At 45.5% G+C, this 14,787-nt stretch overlaps 1 protein-coding gene and 1 long non-coding RNA gene across 18 annotated transcripts in view; one reads left to right on the top strand and one right to left on the bottom strand.

Moving 5' to 3' along the window:
- ARMC9 (armadillo repeat containing 9) overlaps window positions 1–12,050 on the bottom strand; it is a 185,285-nt gene extending 173,235 nt beyond the window's left edge. For 8 of the 17 annotated variants that reach the window (XR_014080884.1, XM_081585622.1, XM_081585628.1 and 5 more), the window contains exons 1-4: window positions 11,983–12,050; window positions 10,128–10,215; window positions 5,687–5,812; window positions 1,001–1,171 (exon numbers count right to left, since the gene is read on the bottom strand). Coding sequence is in view for 15 of the 17 variants with exons in the window: in XM_081585622.1 (XP_081441748.1) it covers window positions 1,001–1,171; window positions 5,687–5,812; window positions 10,128–10,178 (348 nt within the window). In the remaining 2 variants the exon portion in view is untranslated. Of the gene's footprint in view, window positions 1–1,000; window positions 1,172–5,686; window positions 5,813–8,273; window positions 8,406–10,127; window positions 10,216–10,342 lie in introns of all 17 variants that reach the window. The other 9 variants (XM_081585627.1, XM_081585631.1, XM_081585623.1 and 6 more) reach the window with 6 other exon arrangements.
- Window positions 12,051–12,114: 64 nt separating this feature from the next.
- On the top strand, window positions 12,115–14,738 carry LOC145543589 (uncharacterized). The gene is made up of 2 exons (XR_014080887.1): window positions 12,115–13,191; window positions 13,758–14,738. It is a non-coding gene; the product is annotated as an uncharacterized LOC145543589 (long non-coding RNA).
- The last annotated feature ends 49 nt before the right edge of the window (window positions 14,739–14,787 follow it).

Here is a 14,787-nt window from a genome sequence, read left to right as displayed (position 1 = left end):
TTTTTTGAAACAGCAGTTTCCATATCATTATTCCCTTCTTTTATTAAGCTAACCAGGAAGTGACCTTGTCAGCTTCACTACTTCCACGTGTAACCCCAGGCAAGTCGGGTCCCCCCTGCCGGGTTCCTACCTCACCCTGGGTCTCAATGAGAAGGTCTTCCCTGGCCTCACCTGTTAGGTCCCTCACAGCCTCATACACAGGCCAGTTCTTCTCATCAATGTATCTCCCTTCACCTATACCATGAAGCCCACTGGACTTAAAAAATTTATTGATTTTTTTTTTTTAATCTTATAGCAAAACAGAAAAAATTAGTAAAAACAGATACAAGGGAAATGAAAATCTCCCCCGATGGCACCCACCTGAGAACCATCTTTAGGAACAGCCTTCCAAGAACAGCTACTACAATGTGCTATATATATAGCTGCTCCCTCCACTCTGACCCCTCCTGTGGCCACTGACATGTTAGTAAGTTAACACAGGTCCTCGGGGCAGTAGCCAGTACATGGAGAAGTCACAAAACAAAGCTGGATGGTCCGATGTCAGCCTGGCCGGCCCCCCTCTGTCATTCCCTCCACACCCCAAGGTTCACCCGCAGAGCAGCCTGTGTCTGCTCCCCTCTCTCCTTCACACCTCCAGGAAAAGACTGCAGAAGCTCAATTCAACCCATCACTCAAACTTTCACAAACAGGCACACTATTTTCCCACTGTTTAAGCTTAAATTCATCTTCTGGTTGAAAATGTGGTCTAAAGATGCATTCTCTTAGACATACCCATCTTGAGATAGTCAAGAAAACGATGACATAGCTTTCATTACAGAAATGATTAACTTTGGCAATAAGACAGAAAAAGCACTCATCAGGATATATGAGGCCTACTCCTGAGAAGCAATATGATAAAAGGGCCGAAAAACTAACTTAATCCTCATTTGCAAAAGGTAATGGCTAACGTTCTCCTTTAACACACCCCGTGGACCAACCCCCCAGCACAAGGTGAACCTACAGGTCTGCCTGCGGAGTGCTTCAGAAGATAGATGGCAAAGTGGATGTGAAGGTAGAACTCCAGCTTCTGGGCCAGAGAGTCACCATCTCGGACGGGCCTGGGGATGTGCTCCTCCCACAGCCTGAAGAACACCTTCTGGTCTCCACTGTCAAATGCAGCAAGGAGATCCCTCTGTGGAGAAGATGTCAGAGTGAAGCCTGGTCGGTCACAAGGGACGCCGCATCCCCCAACACCCCTGATTCTCACACCCTCCTGACACCTTGCTGTTGTTCAGCCGCTCATTCGTGTCCGGCTCTCTGTGACCCTGTGAACTGCAGCACGCCAGGCTTCCCCAGCCTTCACTATCTCCCAGAGCTTGCTCAAACTCAGGACCATTGAGTTGGTGATGCCATCCAACCATCTCGTCCTAGACACCCATATACTCCATCATTTCAGTGTGAGAAAAACCAAGTCTCCTTTTCAGAGGTGAGGGATAGGAAAAGAGAGATCCAGAGGGCTTCAGACTGCCTTGGCTGAGATTCCTGCAGACCGCCCCTGGTTTTCCACTGCTTGGCAACATCAAATCTGAGCATACTGAAGAACAGAGGGCTTCCCGAGTAGCTCAGTTGGGTAAAGAATCCGCCTGCAATGCAGGAGACCCTGGTTCAACTCCTGAGTCAGAAAGATCTGCTGGAGACCCCTGGTTTTCCACTGCTTGGCAACATCAAATCTGAGCATACTGAAGAACAGAGGGCTTCCCGAGTAGCTCAGTTGGGTAAAGAATCCGCCTGCAATGCAGGAGACCCTGGTTCAACTCCTGAGTCAGAAAGATCTGCTGGAGAAGGGAAAGGCTACCCACTCCAGTATTCCTGGGCTTCCCCAGTGGCTCAGCTGGTAAAGAATCCACCTGCAATGTGGGAGACCTGAGTTCGATCCCTGGGTTGGGAAGATCCCCTGGAGAAGGGAAAGGCTACCCACTCCAGTATTCTGGCCTGGAGAACTCCATGGGCTGTATAGTCCATGGGGTCACAAAGGCTCGGACACGACTGAGCAGCTTTCACAGAAGAACAGATGCAACGATGAAGGTCTCTGAAATGGAAGGAAACTGCCACCAGCACAAGAATACACTGAGGTCGCCCTTTGGACTTGGTGACCCACCGCCTAAGGCTGATGAGAATGGCTCGGACCCAGAGCGCAGCCAGACCTCAGCGGAGCGACCTCATACCTACAGAGCGTCACTGACACCACAACGGCCAAGACGTGGCATGTGGCCAAGAGCTCAGCCATGCGGAGCGATCAGTCCCAGGCCTGGGAGGTGGGACTGACCCTCGTCACAGGCCCGCTGTTGCCAGAAGCATGTCTGGTGGAGAGGGCAGTGTGGTAAGTGACCACAGAGCCCAGCTCCCCCACAGAGTGACTGCCTGGGCCTCCAGGTCCAGAAATAGTACGCCTGGGCTGGAGACGGAAGGAGGAGCACAGGCCCGGCTCCAGGCCAACCTCAGGGTTGTGTCAGCCTGACAGCGTGGAGCAGAGCCCATGGCCTGACTCACCATGCGGTGGTTGAGACAAAGAATCCCGGAGAAAGGAGGTGGCAGTCAGCACATCACCTGTCTCACAGGAGGAGTGATAACTGACCCACCACCAACACTTGCTGTGTGACTTTACGGATTTAGGCAAGGTGGTTCAGCGGTAAAAGAATCTGATTGCCAATGCAGGAGATGCAAGACATGCCAGTTCGATCCCTGGGTCGGGAAGATCCCCTGGAGGAGGAAATGGCAACCCACTCCAGTATTCTTGCCTGGGAAATCCCATGGGCAGAGGAGCCTGGCGGGCTTCAGTCCATGGGGTCGCAAAGAGTGGGACACGACTGAGCACGCATGCTTGCCTTCAGGATCAAGAGAGCTTCCTGCAATGTTTTCCTTTTTGTATCAAATGCCCACAGTACGCAGACCTCCATTTTGGGCTCAACTGAAGAAACGTTTTTCAGAGTTTTCTGACTTTTTTCAGATTTTCTGTAGAATCTCCAGTTCCCCATTACTTCACCACCATTACTTACCACCATTATTGGGTCACTGTTCTTTTACGCTTTTAATAGTTTTACATTTTTTTCTGTAAATTTTTTTAAGGTAACATATTCTATTTGTTTATAATCAAGCTTTTTAACGTAAGATAGAAACCTACAGAGAACAGGGTTGCCGTGTTTGGTTTTGCTTAAGTCAGAAACATTCCCTGATAAGGAGTCTTCCGACGTGAACTCTACAAAAATGTTCTCTGTGTCATGTGACCGAGAACGACGGTCTCTGAATATTACCTCACTCAGGAAGGGACTGGCTTACACTGGAAAGAAACTCAGAAGTTTCCAAAATAAGCCCCACAGTGAAATTCTACCTCTTCAAAACTGGCCTCTTCGGGGGGACCTGGCCAGAAGATCCCATGTTCCTGTCACTTCCTAATACAAAGGTGAGAAGGACGGACGTGCTGCTGGGGCCTGGCCCTGCCCCAGGATCATGTCTGCTGAGCTCTGAGCAAACCCTGTGGACCACCCAGGGGAGGACTCTCCCGCGAGGTCCAGGGACTGTGTACAGACTCTTGAGGGTGTCTTAAAGCCTGGAGTCAAGGTGTTATCTTAACATGGTTTGTCAAAGTATGCTACGTGTCACATGGCCCGTCTACAGTTTATTCTAGACTCTGCATTTGTAGTCCTGGGACCACAAACCTTTGCTGTGCCATGACACTCCCAATTTATGAAGCATATTCCAGGGAACCTGGAAATGGTCCCTGCGTAGGGCACCCAAAGCTGGTGTTCTGTGAAAACCTAGAGGGATGGGGTGCAGAGAGAGGTGGGAGGGGGGTTTAGGATGGAGGGAACACACGTATGCCTACTGCCAACTCATAAGATGTATGGCAAAAACCATCACAATATTGTAAAGGAATTATCCTCCAAGAAAAATTAAAAAAAAAAATGATCCCTGAATTTAAAATAATATCTGCACATGAAACAATCCGACTCAATGGACATGAATTTGAGCACACTCCAGGAGCTAGCGGAGGACAGAGGAGCTTGGCGTGCTGCAGTCCATGGAGTCAGACACAGCTTAGTGACAACAACGACAAACAGAACAATCCAATGTGATAACTCATAGGGGTCACAAAATATTAACTTCTCGAATGTAAAGTGTGACTGCAGACAGACTTACCAAGATCAGAAAATTTACACAGCAACAACAATCACCCATACACACAGGTTCTTACAGAACTGTAATTAAGGAAATTTTGTCTATTGAGAGCCACTGACATTTGCCAAGTATCACTAAGCCACCGCTCCAGGTATTTTTGTTCAGGAAATCTATAAAGGTGGGACACAGCTGTTTACTGAATGAGCAGAAAACACAGGCTTCTCAGAATCAGAAAGTATAAAGACCTTTCAAGTTAAATAGCCTCTGTTTGCATGTCTAATGATGACCAGATTCCCGTTTCCTGTTTTGAAGTTTGCTCCTGGGTTGGGAGGAAGCCTCACGCTGCCGGGTCTTGTCTGAAGTGGTGGAGGCTCAGCACCCAGGTGCTCAAGGCCCGGAGTGGGGCTGGGCAGAGGCACAGCCCCACTCCAGCTCCCCGGGCCACTTCAACAGTGTCCCCGCTCAGTGGTACCCAGTGCCAGGTCATGGGGGAGTCAGGCTGTGGCCTGACCTCCAGCAACTCGGTGGGACTCTCAAACCAAGTCTCCGATTTTCCTTGGAAGTATATATACTGAAACAAATTTATTAAAATAATCAAATCATGTTTTATGGGTTACCTTTAGAAATTCTGATTTGTTTAATACTGACTTAGCCTCACTCCATGTAGTGTTTAGGAAAATGAACAAGAGAGTTATAAGAGAATAAAATTTGTTAATTCCAAAAAATAAAAATATTATCAGGCAAAGCTGAAACAAGCTGCCTCAAGAAATGGTATGTTCTCTTGTCACAGGTCCTACTTGAGGTGAACCAATCCCTTACCTAGAACGTTTTGAACAGGACGCAGAATCAAATGACTGAAATGAGAACGTTTTGGTTTTGGCTGTACATGTGGAATCCTAGTTCCCTGACCAAGGGTCGAACCCGTGCCCCTTGTATCGGGAGCACAGAGTCTTAACCACTGGACCACCAGGGAAGTCCTTGAAATGAGGACTTTCAAGGTCTTTTCTGATCCTGAGAGTTGAGGACCATGTGATATCTGCCCTCTGCAGCTTACCGCCAGGGACTCCCAGATGCCAAGGCCTTCCTTTGAGAGGGTGCTACCCTGTATATGGCTCTTGCCCCCTTCGACCTCCCCAGATAGATGACAAGCACCCTGAGGGCCGATATTTTGTTTTATTTTGTTCACCATAGTGTCCCCAGTACTTAGAATTAATAACCTAAACCTCCTCAGGGTGGGGATCACATTTGTCTCTGTTTCTAAGCATTGCGTGGTTTCTTCTTCTTCCTACCAAGAAATATATATGGAAAAACCTTGTGTTGCCATTCATTTCCTAGGTCAGTCAAGGAAGGATGCGAAATCTCTCCAGAGATTTGAAGATCATATCACTTGTTTATCCATAAACATCGGCACAGTCTAACAGTCACTGGGCCCAGGTCCCCAGAAACGATTCCAACATTCTCTAATGGTGGCATATTTTAGAAGTTGGGAGCATCTTGATTACGTACGAAAATCAAAAAAGTAAAACGTTACCTGGAATTTCAATGATTTGGAGTCCCTTAAAGAGCCACATGTAGATTTAGATAATGGTTTTCCTTTTATTTTGCATTCTTTCGAAAATGTTTTCAAGGTGTCTTCAAATTCAGCAAAATCTAAATACTATAAAAAAAAAGAGCATAAATGAGCATACATTTCTCTGTTCTATCATCAACAAAGTGACTGTCTTTGATGTAATTGTATCAGCTCAATATTATCACAAATATATAATGGTATTAATTAACTGTCATCTTTGGAGAAGTAATTTGGGATCAGGAATTTACTTATTGATATACCTACTAAAGGCCTAGAAAGACAGTATTATAGAAAATGTTCATTTCAGTTCAGTTCAGTCACTCAGTCATGTCCGACTCTTTGCAACCCCATGGACTGCAGCACGCCAGGCCTCCCTGTTCATCACCAACTCCCAAAGGTTGCTCAAACTCATGTCCATCGAGTCGGTGATGCCGTCCAACCACTTCATCCTCTGTCATCCCCTCCTCCTCCTGCCTTCAATTTTCCCAGCATCAGGGTCGTTACCAATGAGTCAGTTCTTCACGTCAGGTGGCCAAAGTATTGGAGCTCCAGCTTCAGCATCAGTCCCTCCAATGAATATTCAGGACTGATTTCCTTAAGATTGACTGGTTTGATCTTGCAGTCTAAGGGACTCTCAAAAGTATTCTCCAACAACACAGTTCAGAAGGATCAATTCTTTGGTGCTCAGCTTTCTTTATGGTCCAACTCTCACATCCATACATGACTACAGGAAAAACCATAGCTTTGATTAGCCAGACCTTTGTTGGTAAAGTAATGTTTCTGCTTTTTAATATGCTGTCTAGGTTTGACATAGTTTTTCTTCCAAGGAGCAAGAGTCTTTTAATTTCATGGCTGTAGGCACCATCTGCAGGGATTTTGGAGCCCAAGAAAATGAAGTCTCTCACTGTTTCCATTGTTTCCCCATTTATTTGCCATGAAGTGATAGGACTGGATGCCATGATCTTAGTCTTTTGACTGTTGAGTTTTAAACCAGCTTTTTCACTCTCCTCTTTCACTTTCATCAAGAGGCTCTTCAGTTTGTCTTTGCTTTCTGCCATAAAGGTGGTGTATCTGAGCTTATTGATATTTCTCCCGGCAATCTTGATTCCAGCTTGTGCTTCATCCAGCCCAGCATTTCCCATGATGTACTCTGCATATAAGTTAAATAAGCAGGGTGACAATATACAGCCTTGACGTACTCCTTTCCCAATTTGGAACCCGTCTATTGTTCCATGTCCGGTTCTAACTGTTGCTTCTTGAAGTACATACAGATTTCTCAAGAGGCAGGTCAGGTGGTCTGGTATTCCCATCTCTTGGAAGAATTTTCCAGTTTGTGGTGATCCACACAATCAAAGGCTTTAGCGTAGTCAATGAAGCAGAAGTAAATGTTCTGGAATTCTCTTGTTTTTTCTATGATCCAATGGATGTTGGCAATTTGATCTCTGGTTCCTCTGCCTTTTCTAAATCCAGCTTCAACATCTGGAAGTTCATGGTTCACGTACTGTTGAAGACTAGCTTGAAGGATTTTGAGCATTACTTGCTAGCATGTGAGATGAGTCCAATTGTGCAGTAGTTTGAGCATTCTTTGGCATTGCCTTTCTTTGGGATTGGAATGAAAACTGACCTTTTCCAGTCCTGTGGCCACTGCTGAGTTTTCCAAATTTGCTGGCATATTGAGTGCAGCACTTTCACAGCGTCACCTTTTAGGATGTGGAATAGCGCAACTGGAATTCCATCACTTCCACTAGCTCTGTTTGTAGTGATGCTTCCTAAGGCCCACTTGACTTCACATTCCAGGATGTCTGGCTCTAGGTGAGTGATCACATCATCATGGTTATCTGAGTCATGAAGATCTTTTTTGTACAGTTCTTCTGTGTATTCTTGCCACCTCTTCTTAATATCTTCTGCTTCTGTTAGGTCCCTACAATTTCTGTCCTTTATGGTGCCCATCTTTGCATGAAATGCTCCCTTTGTATCTTTAATTTTCTTAAAGAGATCTCTGGTCTTTCCCATTCTATTGTTTTCCTCTGTTTCTTTGCACTGATCACTTAGGGAAGGCTTTCTTATCTCTCCTTGCTATTCTTTAGAACTCTGCATTCAGATGGGTATATCTTTCCTTTTCTCCTTTGCCTTTCACTTCTCTTCTTTTCTCAGCTATTTGTAAAGCCTCCTCAGACAACATTTTGCTTTTTTGCATTTCTTCTTCTTGGGGATGGTTTTGATTACCGCCTCCTGTACAATGTCATGAACCTCCATCCATAGTTCTTCAAGCACTCTGTCTATTAGATCTAATCCCTTGAATCTATTTGTTATGTCTACTGTATAATCATAAGGGATTGGATTTAGGTCATACCTGAATGGTCTAGTGATTTTCCCTACTTTTTTCAGTTTAAGTCTGAATTTTGCAATAAGGAGTTCATGATCTGAGCCACAGTCAGCCCCCGGTCTTGTTTCTGCTGACTGTAAAAAGGTTTTGTTTTGTTTGAGCCCTTCAAGTGGCTCTGGCGGGTATGGGGTTTGATTCTAAATGTGATTTCGCCCCTCCTACCATCATGTTAGGGCTTCTCCTTTGGACGTTGGGTATCTTTTTTTGGTGGGATCCAACATTCTCCTGTTGATGGCTGTTCAGCGGTTAGTTTCTCACAGGAGAAGATGAGCATACGTCCTTCTATTACGCCATCTTGTGATCAGAGGAGAAAATGTTCATTTACATAAATTAAGTGTGTTTTTAGAAGGAAAATGCGAGTTGTATGATTCATTATAATTATTAACAGAAAACAAAATAAAAAAAAAGAAAAAAGAAAATAATATGTGCAGCAGCCTGAAAAAAGCAAAAGTGATTGGCAGAAGGCTTGATGGCTTTGGGTCTAGGAGGTCACTGGGAATTTGTTACCTGAAACAGGGATTAGAAATAATGCCTGTCCCTAAGAAGAAAGGTAAGTCATTAAACCTGGACCACACCATCTGTGATCTTCAAGTAGGGCACTAAGGATCACCCTTCGTCTTTAAATGTCAAGGACAGAAGAGCCTGGCAGGCTACAGCCCATGGGTGGCAAAGAGTCAGACAGCACTGAGTGCACACGCACGCACACACACTGCTTTATGTTAGTGACACAGACTATTTCTACTGCCGCTCTCCACTTCTCTGCCCGTCTCCCCAGTTTGTGTCAGTCACACCTTTCTGTTTCCACCTCCTCTAACTGTGGCTATTTCTCCAGGCCCTGTCCACCACCCTCTGCTGTGACGCCTTTGAAAATTTATTCATGATCACAGCAAATTTCAAAGCTGCATCCTTAGGGTCGATGTCTCATTCCTGCTCCACGGCCATGTCTCTCATTTGTGACTAAATGTCTAATGGACACTTCAGTCACACACCAAAACGGCAGCAACCATTTCTTTAGCATCAACTCTATGCCAGACCCCTGATAAAAGTAGCTATTGTTGTTTAGTCGCAAAGCGGTGTCTGATTCTTTGTTACTTCATGCATGGACTGTAGCCTGCCAAGCTCCTCTGTCCATGGGATTTCCAGGCAATAATACTGGAGTGGGTTGTCATTTCCTTTTCAAGGGGATCTTCCCAACCCAGGGATCGGACCCTCATCTCCTGCTTGGCAAGCAGATTCTTAACTGCAGAGTCACCTGGGAAGCAGGCTAAAAGCTGTAGAGAATACCAAAAAGCATAAGGCTTAGGCCTATCCTCCAAAAACTTTCAGTGTAGGGCACATAAATGTCTATCAGTAGGCAACAAGTTAACTAGACGATGACGCTGCCACTCAGTGAAATACTCTACAGCATTCAGAAGTATATGAGGCAGATCACAGGAAGATGTTTATACTGTATGACTATTGGCAAATAAAAGGCAAGCTACAGGGAGGGAAATTCAAGAGGAAGGGGACACCTATGGTTAATTCACGTTGATGCATGACAGAAATCAAACCAATATTGTAAAGCAATTATCAGTCAATTAAAAATAAATAAATTTTTAAAAAACGCAAGCTACAGAACAATGTGCATGGTATCATTACATTTTGTAAAATAAACTAGAGTCATGTGAATATATTTTGAATACTCAAAGGAAAAAGTCTGGAAACATAATATACTAAACCATTAATAGTAGTCACTACAGGAACAGAGCAGGAGAATTCACTGTTTACACTTCTATACTGTTTGAATCTTTTACGAGCATGTGTTGCTTTTATAATTTTCTTTAAAGGAAATCTAAAAAGCAACTTTAAGATTCAGCTGATTATGAACGCACTGAAAATTATAAAATGGAAAACAGATAACTGTAATATAATGATATAAACATTACAAGGCATTATAGAATTTGTTGCATTGTAAAATACAAGCTTCACAAGTTTTCAAGATCTCTTTCTCTGTGACCTGTGTTTTGTGAAACATACCTCTTTCACTAGTCCAAGTAATTCTGATTCATGAGTCAGAATGTCTACCATATTGAACGGATACTGTTAACTCTCACAGCAAAAATCTCTGCAAGGCAAAAACATAAAAACAAAGGCTTTCATTTCATCAATCATCTGTGAATTTCAATCATCTGTGAATTAACAAAAGAGAGCTGTAGGGGACTTCCCTGGTGGTACAATGGATAAGAACCCACCTGCCAATACAGGGGACACGGGTTCCATCTCTGGTCTGGAAAGATTCCACATGCCCTGCGGAACAACTAAGCCCACGAGCCACAACTGCTGAAGCCCATGCACCCTGGACCCCAGAACCTGCAACTACTAAGCCTGAGTGCTGCAACTGCTGAGGCCCACGTGCCCAGAGCCTGTGCAACAAGAAAAGATGCCATATTGAGAAGCCTGAGCACCACAACAAAGAGTAGCCCCTGCTTGCCTCGACCAGACAAAAGCCTGCGCAGCAATGAAGACCCAGCAGAACCAAAAATACATAAATAAATAATAATTTTTTTAAAAAAGGTAGCTGTAGTGGGCAGAATAATGGCCCCCAAAGTTGCCTGAGTCCTAATCCCCAGAACCGGTGAATTTGTGAGGTTGTTTAGAAGGGGGGAATCAAGCTTCTTCCTACCTCAGGGCCTTTGAACATATCTCTGACTGCAACACTCTTTCCTTCTCTTTCTTCACCTGGCTGACCCTCGTGCTTAATAAACATCACTTTGTCAGAGAAGTTCTTCATGACCATCATCTGAATAAGATTCTGTCATGATCATCTCTCAGTTAACGTGAGCCATCGATGGGTATTCTACTAGTCTGACATTCTTAAAAAGTACAGAATTTTCTGTACACCTTTATATCATAATAGGCTCACTTACTGAGGACTCATCATATGCCAGGCAATGTGCAAAATGCTTCACATTTAATCTTCACAATAAACCTTAACGATGAATATGATTTATATACTCCTTTTACAGATGAGGCAACTGAGACCCAGGGAGGTTGAGGTGTTTCCTAGAACTCAACTAGTAGGTGACAAAGTGGAAATTTAAATCCACACTGATATTAACCACTACACAGTATTACTCCAAAGTTTGGACCACCTGAATCAGAATCCCTTGGGATGCTTATGCAAATGAAAATTCCTAGCATCAATCTGATCTTACTGAACATAATGTCCAGAAATTGCTTTAAACAGTCTCTCCCAATGACTTTCTTGCACGTTCCAAGTTTGAGAACCACAGCTTTACTTTATGCAAAAACTAGAGAAAACTTCTTCAGTCACTTTTGAGGGTTGCAGTGGCAGCTTCTGAATTTCTATATGATAAGGATTTAGGGCCGAGGAGCTAGGTGAATAAGGATAAGACTATGGGATTTGTCTGGAGGAGTGTGCATAGCAAGCATCCTGTTTTTGCTTAGATTGGAACAAATCTGGACTTAACCTAGGTGCCTGGGGAGAGGGGTTAGCTGATGGATAACGGAAGGGATGGATCTAAAAGCCCCAGGCCACCCTCTCGTGTCGCCACTACCCAACTGGACAACCTGGGGCCCCCTTTGTCCGGCTCACTGGAGCAAAGATCGGGGACTACTTGGGGCAAGCAGCTGGCCTGCCCTCGGGATGTCTAGGCAGCCGCCTCAAGCCCGCACCAGAGAAAAAGTCCAAGACAGTAAGCGAAAAGTCGGGGCATCCGGAGGCGGCTGCTGAGTTGGCGCATCGGGGTCTTCCTCTGGGAAGGGGGCTCAGCAGAGCCGAGGCCCTCAGGCCCATCACTACTCCTCCCCGCCCGGGGACGGCGGACTCTGAGATCGCCCGGCCATGTCGGGACGGGGAGGACGCACTTACCTGCTCCTCAGTCGCGGACGCACGCGCCTACCTGGCCCGGCCTCCACGTCTCCAGCCGTCGCCCCGGCAACCACCACCGCCAGCCTGGCACCACGTGGAGCAGAGCAGCCAATCACGGGGCGCGACCTGTGCGGAGCATCCTGGGAGGAAAGGCGGAGGCTGGGACGCTACCCTCCGAAGCTTACAGGCGTCGGAAATGAAGTTGGGACTAGCGGAACGGTGACGGCTGCGGATGTCGCGCTGCAGAGCCAAGTAACCCGTCCTCCTTTCCACAACTTCCCATTGGTTCATTTCCACAAATATTGTGCCTGGCTCTGCGGATAAGCCCAATCAGGCTGGAAAATAAACTGGCAAGAGGTTGCAGTGCGGTGTGCGTGGAAATAGATAGGCGTCGTTATTCCCATTCCGGAGGAGCCGCCTTCAGTTCAGTTCAGTTCAGTTGCTCTGTCGTGTCCGACTCTTTGCGACCCCATGGCCTGCAGCACGCCAGGCCTCCCTGTCCATCGCCAACTCCCGGAGTTTACTCAAACTCATGTCCATTGAGTCGGTGATGCCATCCAACCATCTCATCCTCTGTCGTCCCCTTCTCCTCCTGCCCTCAATCTTTCCCAGCACCAGCCTCTTCAAATGAGTCAGTTCTTCGCATCAGGTAGCCAAAGTATTGGAGTTTCAGCTTCAGCATCAATATCCAATGAATATTCAGGACTGATCTCTTTTAGGATGGACTGGTGAGGTCTCCTTGCAGTCCAAGGGACTCTCAAGAGTTCTCCAACACCACAAAAGCATCAGTTCTTCGGCGCTCAGCTTTCTTTATAGTCCAACTCTCACATCCATACATGACTACTGGAAAAACCATAACTTTGACTAGACGGACCTTTGTTGGCAAAGTAATGTCTATGCTTTTTAATATGCTATCTAGGTTGGTCATAACTTTTCTTCCAAGGAACAAAGTTCTTTTAATTTCATGACTGCAGTCACCATCTGCAGTGAATTTGGAGCTGCCTTAGAACCAAAAATGTAGCCCAAGATCTGCCTTAAAGCTCCAGGCACTGGAATTCCACCCTACTGCAGCAGTTTCCAGGAACTTAGAGAAACCTTTTTCCCACACGTGAAATGTGGGTTTGTAAAAATAAAACAGGATCGCAAATCTTCCCTCTCCTTGCACGTGGTGGGTTTGAACTGAAGTTCACCAGCACTGAAGAAGCACCTGTGAGTCTCCCAACTCTGGGCTGGATGCTGGGGAGGTGGCTGGAGATGGAGAAAATCCCTCCCCCCCAGGCACTGTGGGCCAGATCTCACGTGTGTACATCCCCAAGAAGGTGGAGACCACCCAGGCCAGAGACAGGGTAAAAGGCTTGGAGAAGGTAAATGAGCTTGCCTTTGAAGAAGCCCTGAGATGGTCTGTGGTCATCTCCCCAGGACCCAGGCTTGCCAGTGCTCTCTTGAGGTCTGAGATCCTTTTCAAAGTAAAGGTTGTATTTAGCAGGAAGACACACCCTTCCTGGTAACATGAATTGAAAATAAATCTTTCCATTCATGATGAAAGTTAATATTTATTATCAGCTTACTCCATACTGGGGTTGCCAGACAAAATACAGGACAACCAATTAAGCTTTAATTTCTGGTGAGTTTTTAGTATAAGCATACCCCCAATATTGTCTTATTTAATTGTGCCTACAGGACATTATATTGTCTTGTATTTTCATTTGCTAAATATGATGACCCTATTTCCCTGCATTGTTCTGTTAAGAAGGCTTTCTTATCTTTCCTTGCAGGGAAATAGAGGAAAACAACAGAATGGGAAGGATAGAGATCTCCAAGAAAATTGGAGATACCAAGGGAACATTTCATGCAAAGATGGGCACAATAAAGGACAGAAACAGCAAGGGCCTAACAGAAGCAGAAGAGATTAAAAGGTGGGAATTAGTGGAAAAGAACCTGCCTACCCATGCAGGAGATGTAAGAGATTCAGGTTCAGTCCCTAGGTCTGGAAGATCCCGTGGAAGAGGGCATGGCAACCCACTCCAGTATTCTTGCCTGGAGAATCCCATGGACAGAGGAGCCTGGCAGGCTACGATCCATAAGGTCATAAAGAGTTGAACACAACTGAAGCAACTTTGCACTCATGCAAGAATATATGAAGAACTATACTACATGAACTCTGAGCCAAGAAGACAGGTGGCTCTGAAGCTCCCATGGAACAGCAGGACCCTATGGTCCTTGCCTGCCCCCTTCCCCCGCCATGTCCTCTGCCTGCCTTTTGTCTGTGGAAAACTTCAGTCAAAGAATAAGTTTAATCAGAGAAATGAGAACATGTGAAAGCAAAGGAAACTGGTCAAAGGAGACCAAATAATAATGATGTAGTCATAAGCATAATCAAGGACCTTTAGTTCTTCCTCAAGGGCTATAGATAAATTCTGAGCCATATCCTGGGAGCTGTCTTATAGATACCAGAACACCAGGTGGAGAAGTTAACTACATGATGACCAGACTGTACCCAGGACAGGAGCTGCTACAGTTCTGAGAATTGGCCCCAAAGAAATGGGAACAAATGGACCCTGAAACTGAAGACTAACTGTACCTAAAACACCCAAGATGACACTGGTCAGACCACTGTTGACCAATTTGAAGATGACTGTTAGAGATGACTATGCTGTTCCTCTATGTCTATAAAAGCTCCTGCCTGTTGGGGGTGGGGAAGTCTGCCTTTGGACAGATGTCCGCCCTATATTAAAGCAAACTTTCCTTTCCACCAACCTGGCCTGTTTATTGGCTTTTGAATGGCGAGCAGCCAGAGCCCACACA

The sequence above is a fragment of the Giraffa tippelskirchi genome, chromosome 3 (assembly GCF_054371585.1).
Source record: "Giraffa tippelskirchi isolate mGirTip1 chromosome 3, T2T-mGirTip1v1.2.pri, whole genome shotgun sequence".
NCBI classification, from domain to species: domain Eukaryota; kingdom Metazoa; phylum Chordata; class Mammalia; order Artiodactyla; family Giraffidae; genus Giraffa; species Giraffa tippelskirchi.
Note: the sequence above shows the minus strand (reverse complement) of the source record. Positions and strands in the feature narration are given on the sequence as shown.